A 21075-nucleotide genomic window follows, 5' to 3' on the forward strand; every position below is an offset into this window, starting at 1 on the left:
GAGAATTCCACGGGCTTTATAGTCCATGGGGTCGCAAAGAGTCGGACGACTGAGCGACTTTCACTTACAGAATTGCATGACATCTGAGAGCTCTTATTACCTGTGGTCATCTAGGACTGGTATTTCACTGTGATTTTATTGCTGGAGATAAACAGCCTTAGCTCTGGATGAGGGACTGGAGAGCGAGATTGCTGATGGAAAACATCTCAGTGGTTTGTTGTTGTTTAGTTGCTAAGTCATGTCCAACTCTTTGCCACCCTGGGAACTATAACCCTCCAGGCTCCTCTGTCCGTGGGATTTCCCAGGCAAAAATGCTGGAGTGGGTTGCCATTTCCTTGCCCAATCTCAGTGGCTAGCAGGGTCTTACCTTGCCTCATCTATATATGTAGTACCTATTTGCTTGACAGCATTTGAGTGCCTGACGTGTCAATAGGTTTATTCTGTAGTGCCTAAATATACACACCACGTGGGTTATGATGTGGAGACTTCTTAGCAAAGCTTTGTGAGTTGCAGAAACAGATAAATTGGCCCAGGGGCTCTTATTTCCATCCTGACTTTTCAGCTCACAATCTATTGTACTAGTGGCATGGTCTAGACGTGTTCGATCTTTGTGGTCAGAGATGCCAGTCATCATCCTTGCTGATGGTGAAGACAGCTCCTGAGCCAGGGAGCTCTCACTTCTCCCTATCCATCGATTGTCTTCCCTATCTGATTCTCCACCCTTTGTGGTTTGTCCATCTCTGCTTATCCTCAGACAGTTTATTTATTTATTTATTTTTATCAATAGTCCAATCTCGGTAATGAGAGTGTTAGCTAATATGACTAATGAAAGCTTGTAGCTTGGGGAAGATAACAGGTTTCTTCTGCAAACCAGTGGAGCAATTGATTTGTCGTTAGACCTACCTGGTGCGTCTCTGCATTAGATGGACTGCGAAATAGGTGATAACGGTGGACACTAACCCATTTGTATTTGTGCACATGTGCCGTCTGCCACTGTGACCACTCTTATGTAACTCTCATTAGAAGTTTCTTCAGAGAAGGCAATGGCACCCCACTCCAGTACTCTTGCCTGGAAAATCCCATGGATGGAGGAGCCTGGTGGGCTGCAGTCCATGGGGTTGCTACGAGTCGGACACGACTGAGCGACTTCACTTTCACTTTTCACTTTCATGCATTAGAGAAGGAAATGGCAACCCACTCCAGTGTTCTTGCCTGGAGAATCCCAGGGACGGGGGAGCCTGGTGGGCTGCCATCTGTGGGGTCGCACAGAGTTGGACACGACTGAAGCGACTTAGCAGCAGCAGCAGCAGCAGCAGAAGTTTCTTAGTAAGTCATAGCTGATCGACACCATTAACTGTAGTAATATTAACGAGACCTTCTTATTTACATTCTCTTTTGAATTAAAACAAGTTATTCAAGTAATAGCTGAGGAGTTAGATCTTTTTTATGAGAACTACACCAAGACTTGAAATAAAGTACCAGGGAGCTTTCGAAAGAATTTAGAGAGTTTCTAAATATTAAAAAAAAAATTTTATTGTCAGTGCCATTGATGATTGCAATTGATATTCAACCTTAAATTTCTGAGATCAGTGGCATTAAGCCAGACATGCAGTAAACTGGTAAAAGATCCTTTTTCAGTGCCAGTTTCCTTTTAAATTTCCGATACAGACATTTGAAAGTCAAGTACCGTAATTTGATTTCTAGGGAAAGCTGCTTAAAATGAAGCATCATGTAAGTTGATGATGCTTATGTGTTCTGCCCTGCTGAAAGGGTATTTCTGTCTGCAGGAGGGTATATAGGAAGGGGCTGTGTGTGTTTTTTTTTAGAATGGCTTTAAAAAAAAAAAAAAAGAACATCTGTTAAAAGACCCAAAAACAACATATATACATAAAATCAGGGCTAATAAATTAAACTTAATTGTAAAACACCAAGATTTGTGTGATGTTCTGCTTCTGAGAAGCTGTTCTCTTAACCTCAGAGAGCTTATGATTTCCTCAGCCCCAGGGGTATGGAAGATAAACCTTGGCAACATTCTTCATCCTCTGAACAGCTTGTTAAAGGAATAGACTTGTATTATCGCTGTACCCACCATACATTTTAAAGGCATGTTTGACTGTTTTTATGAGTCATGGTATCTACTGTGTGTGGTAATTTTACTGGCATCTATAATTTTAACTTTAGTGTTAATGTTGGCACTCCAGAGAACAAAAAACAGGCACCCTTTGGGTCTAAGGAGCACGACTTTGAATTAGGAAAGAGTAAATTCTGAAGTCTTTATTACAAGGGAAAAATTCAGAGCTAATCTATTTTTCTGTCATTTTTAAAAATTAAATCCTACTTTTTCAGGTTGGATGGGCATTAAAATCGTTTTCTCCGGCAAGATGGAAATAGAGGTAGCCAGCAGTATTGTATTATGCTTTTATGCCAGAATTCTGCTGCCTTGATGGAGAATCAAAGAATTTGAGTCTGAAGGAATCTTTGAAATCGTGTCATCCAAACCCTTATCTTACAGAGAGGAAACAGACACAGAGTGGATAATTGCATTTTGTTAAAAGAGCCTAGGTCCTTAACAGTACCTCCTGAATGCCTTTTTTATTGGCAATTTCCCAATGATAAATTCGTACAGTTTCAGAACTACATTTACAAGGAGGTTGCTTTGTTTCATGAACTTCGTTAGGGTCAAATGTAACTTTTGAATCCTAAGTACAGAATGAATTGACATTTACAATGGAAAACAGCATTTAAAAATAAACAGGAAAACAGCATAATTCCAAGGGAATGCTAGTATTTGGTGGGGGGAAATTATTTAAAGAAGGCTAAGACAGAAGATGAACTTCAGGGTACTTGCAAGGTTGTAGTTCATTGTGATGTGATCCACCTGGAAAAATTATGGCTTTCCTTTTCGTGTACAATTGCGTGAATATGGGTTCTTTAAGATGAAAGGAAATAGATATATGTTTGCTTTTCTGGTAGGTATCTTTTGGAAAGCTGTGGGTGTCATCTGGGAAGGGACAAATGTGAGTTGCCGTGGAAGTCATGCCTTCTTAGCTGCGTCCCCACCATATGCAAAGGTTGTGGAGCCCAGAGAACCTCAATTAGCAACTGGGGGGAAAGTGGCATTCATAGAAAACTGAGCTTTATTATAGTTCTTTTTTTTCCCTACAAAAAGAACCAAGATGGGAATAATTTTGGAACTCTAGTGCCCAGAGGTTTGGGGTATCTAAGAGGCACACTCAAATAGATTTCTTAAAAGGATGAATTATATGAGAGAGGATTTTTAAAAACAATTCCAGCTAAAGTAACTGGCCTGAAGTTGGAAGGGAGAATAGATAGAGTTAAATAGTAAAAATGCACGTGCATTTTTCCTTATATTTCTGAGGTATAAGTCACCAGCTGTAGAAGATGAAAGAGGAAGTCGGCATATGGGTGATTTCTGCCTGTTGTCCCAGACCCTCCTTGTCAATTTCTCAGTGATGGTAATGGTCACCGGTTTGTTCCCCACAGTTGCACCAGAGTTGATTTTCCAACACAAACATGTCATGTATAGATAATTACTCTGTATAAATATCAGAGTTCCCATCAGCATCAGGGGTAAAGTCTCAGCCTTCTGGTCACCCAGGATCTGGCTCCTACGGTTCTCTCCATCTCAACCCCCAGCCTGCTCCAGCCCTGCCAGAGGACATCCCCAGCTTCCCAGCTCAGCCTTGCGCATGCTCACTCCCGCCTCTGGTCCAGCTGCTCCATCCTTCCCTCCTCCCATCACCATGGATACGTTTATCTCCGCCCTCATGCTTCTCAGCTGACCTTACATGAAAGCAGTGGCCACATATTCACGGAGATATTTGAAATCAAATGTGAAATGTTTTTAAAATCAAAGATGTGTACTTAGAATTGTAATATTGCCACGCCTTCTCACATTTTAAATTCATTTCACAGAAGTTTGCTCAACGCTCACTCAGTCCAAGGCACTGTACTTGGCCTGATCCCAACGATCCTGGATTTGACAAATGTCCCCTGAGGACAGTACTTAAATGGATGTTTGTAAGAAAATAAAGCTGAAATAAAACCTATTTATCCCCGCTTTCTAGAACAATAGGACAGCATTATAGCAGTTTAGAAAGAATTGGCTAGCCCACAAAGTAGCTGTGAGCTTTTACAGGAGTTGTCTTTATGAATATGTTCAGAACTAATTCTGGCAGTAGAAAAATCCATCCTATAAATTAGACAAGTAACAATTCATCGTTTATGCAAAATGTGGTTGTTTCTGTAGATTATGGTGACCAGTAACATTATAGCAGTATTTATATTCCCTTGTTTTCTTCTTTGACCATAAATGTGGTCCACCTATTGGAAGAATTTTCTAGTAGCATGTTTTAAGAGTGACTAGTTGGCTCCTTAAGTAGGTTTGACCTAAGAGCCAAAGAAAATTATGGTAACCTTGAATAATGTGTTATGTTGTGTTGATCAATACCTATAATTCCTTTTATTCCCTAAGTGCAGGTCTTAATCCTCACATAATATATAGTTATTTTTTCTGTGGTAACTGCTGTGTTTTGGGGGAGAAATTAACAGGGAGAATCTTAGAAATTGCATGGTTAAGTACATTTGCTCTCTCATTAAATTTTGTGTTTGTTTTGCAAATTATTCAGCAAAATATATGAGTAAAATCATAACCCTTTAAGTACCCCGAGCGTTTCTTCAGATTTTGTTATAAATGGAAATTCATTCATTCAGCACACATGTCCTGGGTGTCTAGTGTGGGCTCTGCTTTATTCTAGGCACTGAGAGCGTAGTGAGAATGTGGGGTTCACCTTTCCTTCTGCCACGGAGCTTGTGTTCTAGTGGGTGAGACAGACAGTAAAGCGGTACACAAAAGCACACACGCACGCAGTCAGAGAGTGAAGACAGGGGCTTGGTGAGGCCCTGGTACCAATTCCTTTGTGTGTGTGTGTGTGTGTGTGTGTGTGTGTGTGTGTGTGTGTGTTGGGGGTGGAGCTTCCACTCTACCAGCAAGTCTGCGACACCAGCTGAGTATCCTACGATTCACCGCAATTCCAACACCATCTGTCTGAACGCATCAGATCCCATGGGTTCAGGCCTCGGTCCACAGACTGCCCTCACCCCAGCTCACCCCAAGCCCGACTTCAGATGCCAGTGACAAGTCCAGATTGTGGCTGTGCTTCTGAAAGACCAGGCAGTGGATTGGAGGCGTCCATGACCCCCTCCTTGGGTTCAGTTACTTTTCTGGAGCAGCCTACGGGGAGAAACCTTCCAGTTACTAGAGTAAGAAATAGTTTAAAATAAGAAGATTGTAAAAGAATGCACTTCAGGAAGAGCCAGATGGGAGAGATACAGTGCAGGGTGTAAAGAAAGGACATGGAGCTCCATGCCCTCCCCAGGTTCAGCCCTGCCCCAATTGCCACATGCTCAGCAATCTTAGAAGCTCTCTGAACCCCATCCTTTGGGTTTTCACGGAGGCTTCGTAACATAAGCATGCTTGATTAAGTCATTGGCCATTGGGGATTGATTCAACCTTTAGCGCCTGTCTCCTCCCTGGAGATTGGGGGCTGGGCTGAGAGTTCCAGCCCTCTAACCACGCGGGTGGGCTTTCAGGTGGCGCTAGTGGTAAAGAACTCACCTGCCAATGCAAGAGACATAAAGAGATGCGGGTTCAATCCCTGGGTTGGGAAGAGCCCCTGGAGAAGGGAATGGCAACCCACTCTGGTATTCTTGCCTGGAGAATCCCATGGACCAAGGAGACTGGCGGGCTATACTCCATAAGGTTGTAAAGAATCGGACATGACTGAAGCGACTTAGCATGCACATACAACCACGTGGTTGGTTCTCCAACAAGGATACCTTGGTCTCTCTCATCACTTAGGAAATTGCACGGGTTTTAGGAGCTCTGTGCCAGACTTGAGGACAAAGACCAAACATGTATTTCTTATTGTAAACCGCAGTATCGGGTAACATGAGAGGGAGTGTGCTGTGGTTTTAGGATAGCATTAGATCTGGTGCCCTGGGCAGGGCTCCTCAAGGAGGCCCTGTTTAAAAGGAGACCCAGAGAAGGAAAAGCAGCCCGTCTGGATAGAAGTGCCAGGAGCCCCCCAGATGGGGCTCAACAAAGACAGAGGCTGTGAGTGGGGAAAGGTGGGTGACTTCAAAGAACAACAGCAGTGGTGAGCCCTTCGCAAGGCGGAGGTGGGGAGGGGCTGGGGGGTCCTCGCAGAGCTGGGTGGACAGGCTTAGGCCAGTGTAGACCTGGCAGGAGTCCCCACCTCCTAGGTGCAGCAGGCAGTGGAGAATTTCAGGCAGGGACGCGGCATGTTTTCAGTTTTTCTAAGAACTGTCTGCTCTGCAAAGATGGGAGTGTGCGGTAGGAGGGAGGGCTAGGAATCATCAAGCTATTGTGATGGACCAGGTGAGGGCACAGAGGCCTGGGGTAGGGGTCGCACTGGAGATGGATTGGAGAGAAGAGAAACATGTGGGCACAGTGGATATAGGATGGCTGATGGGGCTGGGGGTGGGACCGGAGTGGGACATGCTTTATCTTCAGTTCAGTTCAGTTCAGTCACTCAGTCGTGTCCGACTCTCTGTGATCCCATGAATCGCAGCATGCCAGGCCTCCCTGTCCATCACCAACTCCCGGAGTTCACTCAAACTCATGTCCATCGAGTCGGTGATGCCATCCAGCCATCTCATCCTCTGTCGTCCCCTTCTCCTCCTGCCCCCAATCCCTCCCAGCATCACAGTCTTTTCCAATGAGTCAACTCTTCGCATAAGGTGGCCAAAGTACTGGAGTTTCAGCTTTAGCATCATTCCTTCCAAAGAAATCCCAGGGCTGATCTCCTTCAGAATGGACTGGTTGGATCTCCTTGCAGTCCAAGGGACTCTCAAGAGTCTTCTCCAACACCACAGTTCAAAAGCATCAATTCTTTGGCGCTCAGCCTTCTTCACAGTCCAACTCTCACATCCATACATGAGCACTGGAAAAACCATAGCCTTAACTAGACGGACGTTTGATGGCAAAGTAATGTCTTGCTTTTTAATATTGCTATCTAGGTTGGTCATAACTTTCCTTCCAAGGAGTAAGCGTGTTTTAATTTCATGGCTGCAATCACCATCTGCAGTGATTTTGGAGCCCCCAAAAATAAAGTCTGACACTGTTTCCACTGTTTCCCCATCTATTTCCCATGAAGTGATGGGACCAGATGCCATGATCTTAGTTTTCTGAATGTTGAGCTTTAAGCCAACTTTTTCACTCTCCTCTTTCACTTTCATCAAGAGACTTTTTAGTTCCTCTTCACTTTCTGCCATAAGGGTGGTGTCATCTGCATATCTGAGGTTATTGATATTTCTCCTGGCAGTCTTGATACCAGCTTGTGCTTCTTCCAGCCCAGCATTTCTCATCATGTACTCTGCATAGAAGTTAATAAGCAGGGTGACAGTATACAGCCTTGACGTACTCCCTTTCCTATTTGGAACCGGTCTGTTGTCCCATGTCCAGTTCTAACTGTTGCTTTCTGACCTGCATATAGGTTTCTCAAGAGGCAGGTCAGGTGGTCTGGTATTCCTATGTCTTTCAGAATTTTCCACAGTTTATTGTGATCCACACAGTCAAAAGCTTTGGCATAGTCAATAAAGCAGAAATAGATGCTTTTCTGGAACTCTCTTGCTTTTTCCATGATCCAGTGGATGTTGGCAATTTGATCTCTGATTCCTCTGCCTTTTCTCAAACCAGCTTGAACATCTGGAAGTTCACGGTTCACATATTGCTGAAGCCTGGCTTGGAGAATTTTGAGCATTACTTTACTAGCGTGTGAGATGAGTGCAATTGTGCGGTAGGTTGAGCATTCTTTGGCATTGCCTTTCTTTGGGATTGGAATGAAAACTGACCTTTTCCGGTCCTGTGGCCACTGCTGAGTTTTCCAAATTTGCTGGCATATTGAGTGCAGCACTTTCACAGCATCATCTTTTAGGATTTGAAATAGCTCAACTGGAATTCCATCACCTCCACTAGCTTTGTATATAGTGATGCTTCCTAAGGCCCACTTGACTTCACATTCCAGGATGTCTGGCTCTAGGTGAGTGATCACACCATCATGATTATCTTGGTCATGAAGATCTTTTTTGTACAGTTCTTCTGTGTATTCTTGCCACCTCTTCTTAATATCTTCTGCTTCTGTTAGGTCCATACCATTTCTGTCCTTTATCGAGCCCATCTTTGTATGAAATGTTCCCTTGGTATCTCTAGTTTTCTTGAAGAGCTCTCTAGTCTTTCCCATTCTGTTGTTTTCCTCTATTTCTTTGCATTGATCGCTGAGGAACGCTTTCTTATCTCTCCTTGCTATTCTTTGAAACTCTGCATTCGATGCTTATATCTTTCCTTTTCACCTTTGCTTTTTGCTTCTCTTCTTTTCACAGCTATTTGTAAGGCCTCCCCAGACAGCCATTTTGCTTTTTTGCATTTCTTTTCCCTGGGGATGGTCTTGATCCCTGTCTCCTGTACAATGTCACGAACCTCCGTCCATAATTCATTAGGCACTGTATCTGTCATATCTAGTCCCTTAAATCTATTTCTCACTTCCACTGTATAATCATAAGGGATTTGAGTTAGGTCATACCTGAATGGTCTAGTGGTTTTCCCTTCTTCAATTTAAGTCTGAATTTGGCAATAAGGAGTTCATGGTCTGAGCCACAGTCAGCTCCTGGTCTTGTTTTTGCTGACTGTATAGAGCTTCTCCATCTTTGGCTGCAAATAATATAATCAATCTGATTTCAGTGTTGACCATCTGGTGATGTCCGTGTATAGAGTCTTCTCTTGTGTTGTTGGAAGAGGGTGTTTGCTATGACCAGTGTGTTCTCTTGGCAAAACTCTATTAGCCTTTGCCCTGCTTCATTCCGTGTTCCAAGGCCAAATTTGCCTGTTACCCCAGGTGTTTCTTGGTTTCCTACTTTTGCATTCCAGTCTCCTATAATGAAAAGGACATTCTTTTTTTGGATGTTAGTTGTAAAAGGTCTTGTAGGTCTTCATAGAACCATTCAACTTCAGCTTCTTCAGCATTACTGATTAGGGGCATAGGCTTGGATTACTGTGATATTGAATGGTTTGCCTTGGAAACGAATAGAGATCATTCTGTCTTTTTTGAGATTGCATCCAAGTACTTAGTGCAGTATAAAAACAAAGACGATGTGGAGGAGTTATTCAGAGCATCCACATTTCATTTGGTTCTCTAACCTGAGTTTAAAGTCGTTCCACATATTCAGCCTTATAGTGAAACTGAGCTTTTTCAATATAAATGCATTTCAGAGGCACTTGAGGCTTCCTTGCCTCTTACAGTTGGCAGCAAAGAAATTAACTGAGAAGACTGCTAAACGTTTGACCTTTGTTAGTTAAACTAAATAATTTCTACTAAAAGCATAAGGACTAGCATGACCTAAACCAGTTGGTTTTGCTAGTGGTCACTCCATTTTTACGGAAAGCTCAAGTTCCCTTTCCCCTATACAAAATCAGAAAATAGACAGACCCGCATTTAAAAGAAAATATGTAGTATTTTTGGATCTTTCGTCTTCTGAGACTATGATAATTATGATAGGCAAATTCTGGAAGGGGTTAGCGTCCCAAGCGATATACCGATACACTTGGAAGGCGCTTTGATCTCCCCACCCTTTGTCAGCTAACCCCATTGTCGTTTTCATCTGACTTATAAAATCACCCCATGTGGCCAGCCTAGCAAATCATCAAGAAACCTGCCTCCCTGCCCTCATCCTCTTCTGTGGAAGGTGGAAGGAGAGAGAGGAATGCACAGGAGAGATCATTAGAGTATCTATGACTGAGCTATGGGGCCACCGTGGGGAGGGGGGTTTGAACATCAGTCGCTCCAAACGCCCCCCACCCCCCAACTCCACTGCATCTCAGCACCACCAGTCATTCATCTTTCACACAGAAGCCTTTGGAATAAGGTTGTGTTTGAATGAAGGGTGGAGATGGTCCCGGCCCACATGATTCTGTCATTTTTGAGTCATTGATATGAACTGAGCTTCACTAGCCAGTGAGTGAAACTCAGATTCTGAGAACAGCCCGAAATTCTGTCTTCCATCTTCCACCCACTGCTACTCCGCCAGATATTTGCAAGACTCTTTCCAAGGTCTGTCTGTCCATCTGCGAGACTTACATGCCACAGGCCCTGGCAGTTCGTGGGTTCAGTTCCTGGTTTCTGCTGGTTTTTATCTCTACTGGCCATCTGCTGTTCTGGACCTGGGCACTCCTCCTCTGGTTGTAGGGGAAATGTCTCCTTCTTCTCAGACCCATCTTACAGAGAATGGAGCCACAGCAGAGCTGATTGGAGCCCCGAGGGATGCCGGGGAGATGGGAATACTGGACCGAGCTGGGCTTGGGGACAAGGTCGGGGGCCTTTGACCTGGGGTCCCACTGTTCCATCTGGTGCACCTCTTAGACTTACCCTCTCACCTCGTGGTTTTCATCCCAGGCGCTGTTACCTGGTTTTATCCATCAAACCATCTGGTCCATTAAAGCAAGGTTCACGTTCTTTCCCAAAGGCCCTCGAGACTCCTCCCTGCCCCAATCAAGCTAGAAGTCATGTCTGGACACAGGAGGTGGTCCACCCCAGAGCACCCAGACACTGCCGGTCAGTGGAGGGGGGTTGCTCAGTGTCACAGGTTGGCCTGGATCCAGTTTTGGCACGTCAGGGTGATTTATAACAAGGGTGAAATCCTACTTGGAAGCAGAGGAGGAGAGATTATGTAAATCCATATGAAAAAGAAGCTTCAAAGCTCACAGATACTCTGCTGAGAGCCTCACCCCCTTTCTGAACGGCCTTTCTCAAGCGAGACCTTACAGAATCCCAGGTAGGAACAGGTGGGCCCCAGATGTCAGGAGGGATTTCCCTGCCCTCCACCTCTCCCTCTGCGGGGGGCTCCCCTGCCTGCCCGCAGAAGCCTCTCTGGGGAACGCTGGAGATCCTTTCTCAGAACACGACTTGAAAATCACACTGTGATACAAGATTGCAGCAAGGGAGACAGTTACATGCGCCGAATGTTGCCACCTCCCCGAGAGCCATGTGGGGCCCCTCCGCCTGCTCTTTCAGATCCATGTGTGCGGGAGGCCACAGGTCCTGCTGGATGGTAGGCCCATCCTCCACGTGGCCACCGGCGTCTCTTCCTGAAATTCACATCTGACTCTCTCACTCCTTGAATTCCCTCATAGGATGAAGCCCTTGGGCACTCAGTTCTTTGCTCATAGTTGTCCCCCTTCTCTGCGGCTCCCCAGAAAATAGCCCTGCACCTCGCAGGCTGCTGGCACACTCCCACTTCAGCCCCAGATTCAGGTTACATGACCTCGGAAAAACCTTCTCTCACTTCCTGCGTCTCAGTCCCATCCTCACCTCCAGGTGTGTTCGTCACCCTCCCCCTCTGCCCCAGATTATTGTTCAGCCTTCTGCATAGGGAACTTTTCGTCTGTCTGTCTCCTCCACGTACATAGAAACTCCTTGAGGGCAGAGATGTTGGTGGGAGGGAGCTTATTCACTCTCCAAGGTGCTTCTCAAGCCCCCAGAAGATGCTGATGTGCAGAGGGCACCCAGCGTTTGAATGAATGAATCTTCAAGGTACCACAAGTGCACTTGTCGAGATGTGCATGACAGTTATTAAACAAATCAGCTCCAAGTTAAAAAAAAACAGAGATCATTGGGAAAAAGCTTCACAGTTGCACGCCTTTCAGTAGTAAGTCTATTCCAACGAGAGCTCAGGTTTTAAAGGCAAGTTTTCTTTGTGGAGGCAGCTGAAGCTTCTGCTGTTCTGTGCAAGTCTTTCCACCTGAGTGCACGTGGCTGTGGCAGTAACACATTTCAGGGTTGAGGGTTGATTGTATTTGCAGCACAGGGAATAGGTGAGTCATGGGAGGGGTGTGTGTGTGTGTGTGTGTTTGGAGGGGTGTGTGTGTGTGTTTGTGACAAGTGGCTGGGTCTTAACGAACTGCTTACTTGGTAATTGTCTTTCTGCAGGTGATGTATCACCAATCAGTATGTCTCCCATCAGTCAATCTCAGTTTATCCCACTTGGGGAAATCCTTTGCTTGGCCATCTCCGCAATGAACTCGGCAAGAAAACCTGTCACCCAAGAAGCACTGATGGAGCACCTGACCACCTGTTTCCCAGGTAATGGGAAAAGGGTGATATACTTTCCAAATGGATGCGCACTCTGGCCACCCTGGGACTTTATATGGACACTTCATCCCATGATTAAATTCAATAGGAAAAAAAAAAAGTCTTTGCCAAAACCAACCAGTGACTTTTCTTAGCTCCGCAATTAAAAATCAAGGCATTAGTGTTACCTCAAAAATAATTTGCCACCTTCAACTGTAATAATTTCTCATTGGCATTGAGGGCAAGAAACTAAATCAGAATCCACAAAGAAGTCTGTGAAAACTACCACAATTCCATTTAACCTTTACAGCTCAACCTTCCTAAAGTACGTGAGCATCTTGATTCATGGCAGGTTTTGTTTCCTGCCTGCTTTCTTTCTTTTCTTCCTTTCTTATCTCCCTTCTTTTTTCTTTTCTTCCTTTGATTTTCTGCTTTTCTTTTGGTGTCATTTAATGGCACCCCACTCCAGTACTCTTGCCTGGAAAATCCCATGGACGGAGGAGCCTGGTAGGCTGCAGTCCATGGGGTCGCTGAGAGTCGGACACGACTGAGTGACTTCACTTTCACTTTTCACTTTCATGCATTGGAGAAGGAAATGGCAACCCACTCCAGTGTTCTTGCCTGGAGAATCCCAGGGATGGGGGAGCCTGGTGGGCTGCCATCTATGGGGTCGAACAGAGTCGGACATGACTGAAGCAACTTAGCAGCAGCAGCAGCAGCAAGCTACTTCAGGGAGAAAGCGATGGCACCCCACTCCAGTACTCTTGCCTGGCAAATCCCATGGATGGAGGAGCCTGGTGGGCTGCAGTCCATGGGGTCACTAGGAGTCGGACACGACTGAGCGACTTCACTTTCACTTTTCACTTTCATGCATTGGAGAAGGAAATGGCAACCCACTCCAGTGTTCTTGCCAGGGACGGGGGAGCCTGGTGGGCTGCCGTCTGTGGGGTCGCACAGAGTCGGACACGACTGAAGCGACTTAGCAGCAGCAGCAGCAGCAGCAAGCTACTTCAGAACAGAACAATTTAGAAAGCTTAATACTCTTCAAATTCTATTTGAAAAATGCATTTCAATGACAGTTCTACAACTTTGGAAGGATTTAGCTGTCATATTTATATTTTTGTTTTTTAAAGCTTAGACTGTTTACTTTTTCATAGTTTACTATTTGAGAATAAAGTTTTGAAGTCTAGCTGAATATTATTAAAATAGTCAAACTTTTATTTTTAATGCATATGTTATAAGTCGAAAAAATAGTCTAGATTTTGACCTCTATTCCTGTTTTGGACATTCACATTCTAAAGAGTTTTTAGTAAGAGTTTTCTAGTGAAAATATCTGTAGGCTGATACTTAAGCCCTTTTATCATGCTTCTGTATTGCTTGAATTTTTTAAAACAACTTTTATATACCAGTTCGCATTACAGAAATATAGGTATTTTTTAAAAGATCTGAAAAGAACAATTGTTGCTTTTCAGCTTTCTAAATAGGTCTGCATACTATTATATGTCGAGTGGGTAAGCAACAAAGTCATACTACATAGCACCAGAAACTGTATTTGGTCTCCTGTGATAAACCATAATGGGAGTGAATATAAAAAGAATATATATATATATGTATGTATAACTGAATCACTTTGCCATAGAATTAATGCAACATTGTAAATCAACCAAACTTTAATTAAGAATAAGTAAATAGGTCCTCATCCCTCCAGAATGATCAGTTAAATTGGACCAGTACATGTTAAGTTGTTACACACGGATCTTCCTGGGAGGAAAGTGACTGCTTATGGACTTGACATTGGCTTCGGAGTTTGCTGGAGACTGTTGGCGTGATCTATGCTGTATTCTGTCTCCAATTCATCCCCTTAAATCGCTTCCTACTGAATTCTCCCTCGGTCAGCGTCCTTCATGAACACAAAGAAATCATCTGAAGAAACCCATTAAGTTTTCAGTCTAAAGTTCTTACCATACAGAACATGAGCACGTGTGCTCTGTTCCAACAGTTGTCAGACTTGCAAGATTAAAGCAATATGTGTCTAAATAACCTCCCATCGGCATGCAGTATATTTAAATAGCTATTTTTGCTTTGGGAGATGGAAAGATATGGATAAGGAGAAAGGTCAGATTCCAGCCCTATATTAATATAGAGCTCACCTTTGCTCTTTACACCAACAGAATCTGAACTCATGATGAACTTTGGGAATGGAATCTGGACGTGATGGAATATGCAAACCTTGACAGTCTCCATCACAGCCATCCCTTTACAAGTGAGCCCTACAGATTTCTAGTGGAACCCTGAACTTCATAGATAATTGGAAATATCTGTCATTATACTCAGGCTTAATAGTAAAATAAAAATCATAGACATCAGTGACTTTCAGCTAAAGCTTTGAAAACTCCCAGTTAAGGGTATGGAAAACGGATTGGACAGAGAATGTTTCTACTTGGTTTTTTCCAATTAAACATTATTTGATTGATGTGCTTGAAAATCCCCGTCAAAACTTTAGCTGTAAATTCTCTCTGGAAACTCTTATTCCTTCATTTGTGAACAACCAGGAAGCATGTTCTTCCTGGTGAGTAGACATGATTACATTGCAGTCATGATTCCGTGTAGTTCCCTGAGTTTTCTAAGATCAGCACTTGGAAGGCCTCCAATCAGCAGATTCTATAGTACAATGAAATTTTTGTCTTATAGCTATAATAGCTATAGCTATTTTTGTTATAATAGCTGTTTTTAATGAATGACCCTTCAGCTTTCCTTTATTGTAATAGCGTAGTAACTTGTCAATCATGAATTCTTCTAAATGAGGCTTACCATTTTTTGAAAAACTTCCGTTACCAATGTTGGTCAAAAGTACGCTACCATGTAGGACAGAGTCAGTTTCAAATATGAGTTTGTCATCTGGTGCTGTGGTTCGCAGCTCTAGTGGTCGTCGTTCATGAGACTCTAATGTGAATAATGTCTTATTCTGAGAGTTGGATTCTGTGTGGCTGCTGCCCCCTGAAGTTGTTCAGCAGAACTAGAATAGTTCGTAGGGCTACTCACAGGGTAGAGAAGCTACGTTGTTCCTCTTCTGTGCAAGCATTTTCTGTTGTATATTGGCTCTCACAAATTGCAAATATATGGCTTGGGTTACAACCCAATTCAGTTCAAACTCATTCTTGTTTTGAACAGAAAGTATCATACAATGTTTTAAAATTTTTTTGATATTATATCAGCCTTAATAACCAACATACATTTGCATACAAATCAACATACATTTCTCAAGAGGAGAGCCTTAAACAAAAAGGAAACCTTGCTGCTCAGAAATTAAATAATTATGTTAAACAATACATCATTCAGAAGTACTGTTAACCTTTTCTACCTTGGTCATGAAGGGTGCCTTCTGAAGCATGCATGTGTACTAAGTCACTTCAGTCATCTCCAACTCTTTGCCACCCCATAAACTGGAGCCCGCCAGGCTCCTCTGTCCATGGGATTCTCCAGGCAAGAGTTCTGGAATGCGTAGCCATTCACTTCTCCAGGGGGTCTTCCTGACCCAGAGCTGGAACTTGCATCTGTTACATCTCTGAATATGTAGATTCCATCATACATGGACTCTCTCCCCTTGAGAACTGCAGGCCATTTCTAGTGTTTTTGTATTTTACTTTCATAGTTTTGGAAGGACTGGGGGAGCCTAAACCTCTCAGCTTACCCAGTTATTCTAGGTGGTTACACAATGTTCTTTGATGGTAATCGGGGTTTCCGTGGGTCCTGACCCAAAGTTGAGACTCCTGATAGCTAATATTTGTGAGCACTCCCTATGTAAGGCACTACTCTACATACATTAAACTCATTTAAACTCACAGCATCCCTCTGAAGATAGGTACTATTGCTGTCCTGCTTCCCTGGTGGCTCAGACTGTAAAGAATCTGCCTGCAGGGCGGGAGACCTGGGTTCTATTCCTGGGTCAGGAAGATCCCCTGGAGAAGGGAGTGGCTACCCACTCCACTATTCTTGCCTGGAGAATCCCATGGACAGAGGAGCCTTGCGGGCTGCAGTGCATGGTGTTGCAAAGAGCTGGACATGACTGAGCGACTAAGCATGCACAGATTATTATTGTCTACATTTTGATGACACTAAGTCGAGGCTCAGACTGCCTCAACTACCAGCTGCAGTAGTTCTCTAGAGCAGTCTTAACAAAGTCCAGACATCTATTATCTTACAGTTCTGGATGCTGCAATTCCAAGATCAACATATTGGCAGGGTTGGTTGGTGTCTTCTGCGGGCTGTGAGAGAAGAATCTGTCCCAGCCTCTCCCTGGGGCTAGTAGTTATCTGCCTTCTACCAGTTCCTCTTCTCAGTGTGATATCTCTGTGTCCACGTTTCCCCTTTGTAGAAGAACACCAGACATAGTGTGCATCAGGGCTCACTCTAATGACCTCACTTTAACTTGGTTATCTCTATAAAGACCCCATGTCCAAATAAGGTAACATTCTAGGCTACTGGGGATGAGGACTTACATATGAATATGGGCGGCAGGGGGACTCACACTTAATTCAACCAGTAACATCAGCTACCAGTGGTGCAGCTGGAATTTGGATCCTTGCAGTCTGACACAGGAGCCCGAGCGTTCAGTCTCCCCTGAAATTGCCATTTTTGTGGGTCAGACATGGTTGCATATTGCCAGGATGATTCCACCTGACCTATTTCCAAATGATATCATTCAGGTCAGTCTTCAAAGTATGATCACCCTTGATTTGTGGCACTGAGGAAGAGAGAACGTTAAAGAAATTAAATGTGCTACAGCCTGGAGAATTTATACTCTCTGAAGAATGCATGTTCTTAATCGTCTCTTTAAGCGTGTTAAGACAGCGCTTATACGTGCACACAAAACTCTGAAAACAGTCACTGTACAAAAGGGTATCTGTGATTTTCTTCTGGAACATCTATGTAGAGAATACAGCAGTTTGAGACTCGGTGATCAGATGGATTTAGAGCCCCTGAGCTTTCACTGGTGTGTTTATTAGAGCTCTCTATGAATTTGAAAAATTCATATTGCTGCCACCTTCCTTTTGCTGGCTTATGACAGGAGGGAGGAAGGTCTCACCTAAATACCACCAGTGCTGTCATCACATTCAAATTTGAAGATGATGATTTCAAAATTGGAAAGTACATCCTAAACAATGGTCAAGTCTAGTTGCCCTTTTATATAATTTATAAAATTAAGTTTATTAAATAAACTTAATCTTGGAATGAGCGTATGGAGCAGCTTCAAGTGTATGTGGTAGCCTCTATATATATTAGATTGCTTTTCAATACCAGGATGGCTCTCTTAACCATGACTTCCTAGTTGCTTTTTTTTTTTTACTTTACAATATTGTATTGGTTTTGCCATACATCAACATGAATCCGCCACGGGTGTACACGTGCTCCCCATCCTGAACCCCCCTCTTACCTCCCTCCCCATGCCATCCCTCTGAGTCATCCCAGTGCACCAGCCCCAAGCATCCTGTATCCTACATCAAACCTGGACTGGTGATTCATTTCTTATATGATATTATATATGTTTCAATGCCATTCTCCCAAATCATCCCACCCTCTCCCTCTCCCACAGAGTCCAAAAGACTGTTCTATACATCTGTGTCTCTTTTGCTGTCTCGCATACAGGGTTATCGTTATCATCTTTCTAAATTCCATATATATGTGTTAGTATACTGTATTGGTGTTTTTCTTTCTGGCTTACTTCACTCTGTATAACCGGCTCCAGTTTCATCCACCTCATTAGTTGCTTTTATTGAAAGTCTTTTCTGTAAACTTACAAGATACTGAAAACGTTTTTTCTTCATTTAAGGATATTCTGCCCTTGGGACATCTCTGGCAGTCCAGTGGTTAGGACTCTGCACTTCCATTGCAGGGGGGTCTCAGGTTTGATCTCTGGTAGGCAAACTAAAATCCGTCATGCCATGCAGGGCAGCCAAAATAAAATTCTGTCTTGAACAATTCAGTTCAGTAAAGGTTTGTAACAACAGTAGCCACCTAACTCCATCTAGCATCCATTTTTCTCTTCCCAGCGTTTATCTTTTCCTGTTCTGTTGGTAGTACAATTCTATAAGAGTTTTCAGAGAAAACCAGGATTCACGTTAAACTTAATGAACACCTTTGAATCCTGCTTAGTTGCTGTATGATGATACTTAGAAGCTGGGCAAAATTAACAGGATTCTGTCTTAGTCCATGTGGACTGCTATAACAGAATACCATGGACTGGGCGGCTGAAACAACAGACATTTATTTCTCACAATTCTGGGACTGGAAAATCCAAGATCGAGGCACCTGCAGATTCAGTGTCTGGTGAGAGCGTCCTTCCTGGTTTGCAGACAGCCATACCCTCACATTGCAGAGCGAGAGAGCTCTAGTCTCTTCCTCTCCTCATAAAGGCACATCACGAAGGCTGCAAGTTCATGACCTCATCTGAACCTAATCACCTCCCCAAAACTCCCACCTCTTAGTAGATCGCCCTGGGGATTAGGGCTTGAACATGGGGATCAGTTTGGGGGGGCACCATTCAGTCCATAAGCAGACTCAAAACACTCCAGAATCAACCACACCCCTCTCCTTCCATTCTCATGAGTGTGTCCTTTGGTTTCAGGTGTTCCCACCCCAAGCCAAGAAATTCTCCGGCACACGCTGAACACGCTGGTCCGGGAGAGGAAGATCTACCCGACTCCTGATGGCTACTTCATCGTCACTCCACAGACTTATTTCATAACTCCTTCCCTCATAAGAACTAACAGTAAATGGTACCATCTGGACGAGAGGATACCTGATCGGTCTCAGTGTACCTCTCCCCAGCCGGGGACCATCACGCCCTCTGCCTCAGGCTGCGTCAGGGAAAGAACGTTGCCCAGGAACCACTGCGACTCCTGCCACTGCTGCAGGGAAGACGTGCATGCCGTGCACGCGGCCACCCTGCAGAGGAAGCCCGCCAAGGACTGCAAAGACCCTTACTGCCCTCCTTCCCTCTGCCAGGTGCCAGCCACTGAAAAGAGTAAAAGTACTGTCAACTTCTCGTACAAAACGGAAACCCTCTCCAAACCGAAAGATGGTGAAAAGCAGTCCAAGAAATTCGGGCTCAAGTTATTCCGGCTCAGCTTTAAGAAGGACAAGACCAAGCAGCTAGCCAACTTCTCTGCCCAGTTTCCTCCCGAAGAGTGGCCCCTGCGAGACGAGGACACGCCGACCACCATCCCTCGGGAGGTGGAGATGGAGATCATCAGGCGTATTAACCCGGACTTGACCGTGGAAAACGTCATGCGGCACACTGCACTGATGAAGAAACTTGAAGAAGAGAAAGCGCATCGGAGTAAAGCCGGGTCCTCCGCCCATCACAGCGGAAGAAGTAAAAAGAGCCGGACTCACCGCAAATCCCACGGAAAGTCTCGGTCGCACAGCAAGACGCGAGTATCCAAGGGAGACCCATCCGATGGTTCCCATCTGGATATCCCGGGCGAGAGGGAGTATGACTTTTGCGATCCTCTTACCAGGGCCCCCCGGGAGGGCTGCTTCATCATCGAACACAAAGGGGATAACTTCATCATGCATAGCAACCCCAACGTGATTGAGTCTCATTTCCCCATGACCCCAGAATGGGACGTGTCTGGGGAACTGGCCAAAAGGAGGACTGAAATGCCTTTTCCTGAGCCTTCCAGGGGAAGCTCACACTCGAAAGTGCACCGAAGCCACAGCCATACCCAGGACCGAAGATCCAGGAATGAGAGATCCAACAAGGCCAAGGAGAGGTCCAGATCGATGGATAACTCTAAAGGCCCTCTGGGTGCTTCTTCTCTGGGGACGCCTGAAGACCTGGCCGAAGGCTGTAGCCAAGATGACCAGACCCCCAGCCAATCCTACATTGACGACAGTACTTTAAGGCCTACACAGACTATCGGTCATCAAAGGGCTCACGTTTCGTCTGCAAGCTATAAAGAGGTGTGTATTCCAGAAATAGTCAGTGGCAGCAAGGAACCGCCCAGCGCTTGCAGCCTCTTGGAGCCAGGCAAAGCGCCAGAGAGTTTGCCATCCTTTGGTGAACTCAACTCTTGTCCAGCAAAGACGGCTGCAGATGACTATTTCCAGTGCAACACTTCCAGTGAGACGGTGCTCACGGCGCCGTCTCCTCTGGGGAAGAACAAAGAGGACCACGACACTCTGACCCTGGTGGAAGGGGTGAAAAAGCTGCCTCTGTCGGACAGGCAGGCCCCTCATTCCTCCAGGGAGCCTGCAGGGCACAAGGAGGAGTCGCCAAAGGGGCCGGGCGGGGGTCCAGTCGCTCCAGGCGCGGTAGTTGAAGGCCTTGCCAACGGACGCCTCATCCAGCATCACGGCGCCGAGCCCAGCACCCTGGACAAGAGGAAAGAGATATTCAGCAAAGACACACTGTTCAAACCTCTTCACAGCACCTTGTCTGTAAACAGCTATCACAAATCAACCCTGTCCCTCCTCAAATCGCACCCGAAGACCCCTGCCGACACACTGCCAGGCCGATGCGAGAAACCAGAGCCGTCCCTGGGGACCTCGGCCACCCCCGCCCTGCCGGCCTCCCAGCGTCAGCAGGAGTCAGTGGGGAACCAGGAGGCCTCTTTCGACTATTACAACGTCTCTGATGACGACGAGTCTGAGGAAGGGGCCAACAAGAACGCAGAGGAGGAGAAAAACAGAGACGATGTAGGTACCATGCAGTGGCTCCTGGAGAGGGAGAAGGAAAGAGACTTGCAGAGGAAATTTGAGAAGAACCTCACCCTGCTCGCCCCAAAGGAAGCCGACAGCAGCAGCAACCAGAGGGCCACCCATTCGGCACGTCTAGACAGCATGGACAGCAGCAGCATCACAGTGGACAGTGGATTCAACTCCCCACGGTAGGGAGCGGCGTCTGTGC

General features: G+C 45.1%; 1 protein-coding gene across 9 annotated transcripts in view; it reads left to right on the forward strand.

The window, feature by feature from the left end:
* Nucleotides 1-21075, forward strand: part of STOX2 (storkhead box 2) — a 195795-nt gene that overhangs the window by 165220 nt on the left and 9500 nt on the right. For all 9 annotated transcript variants that reach the window (XM_086379921.1, XM_086379922.1, XM_086379924.1 and 6 more), the window contains 2 exons: nt 12024-12176; nt 18790-21055. In XM_086379921.1, the coding sequence (XP_086236047.1) occupies nt 12024-12176; nt 18790-21055 (2419 nt within the window). The remainder of the gene's footprint in view (nt 1-12023; nt 12177-18789; nt 21056-21075) is intronic.

This window comes from Bos grunniens, chromosome 27, assembly GCF_055505025.1.
Source record: "Bos grunniens cultivar Pamir isolate PY7600 chromosome 27, Bosgru_T2T1.0, whole genome shotgun sequence".
NCBI lineage: Eukaryota > Metazoa > Chordata > Mammalia > Artiodactyla > Bovidae > Bos > Bos grunniens.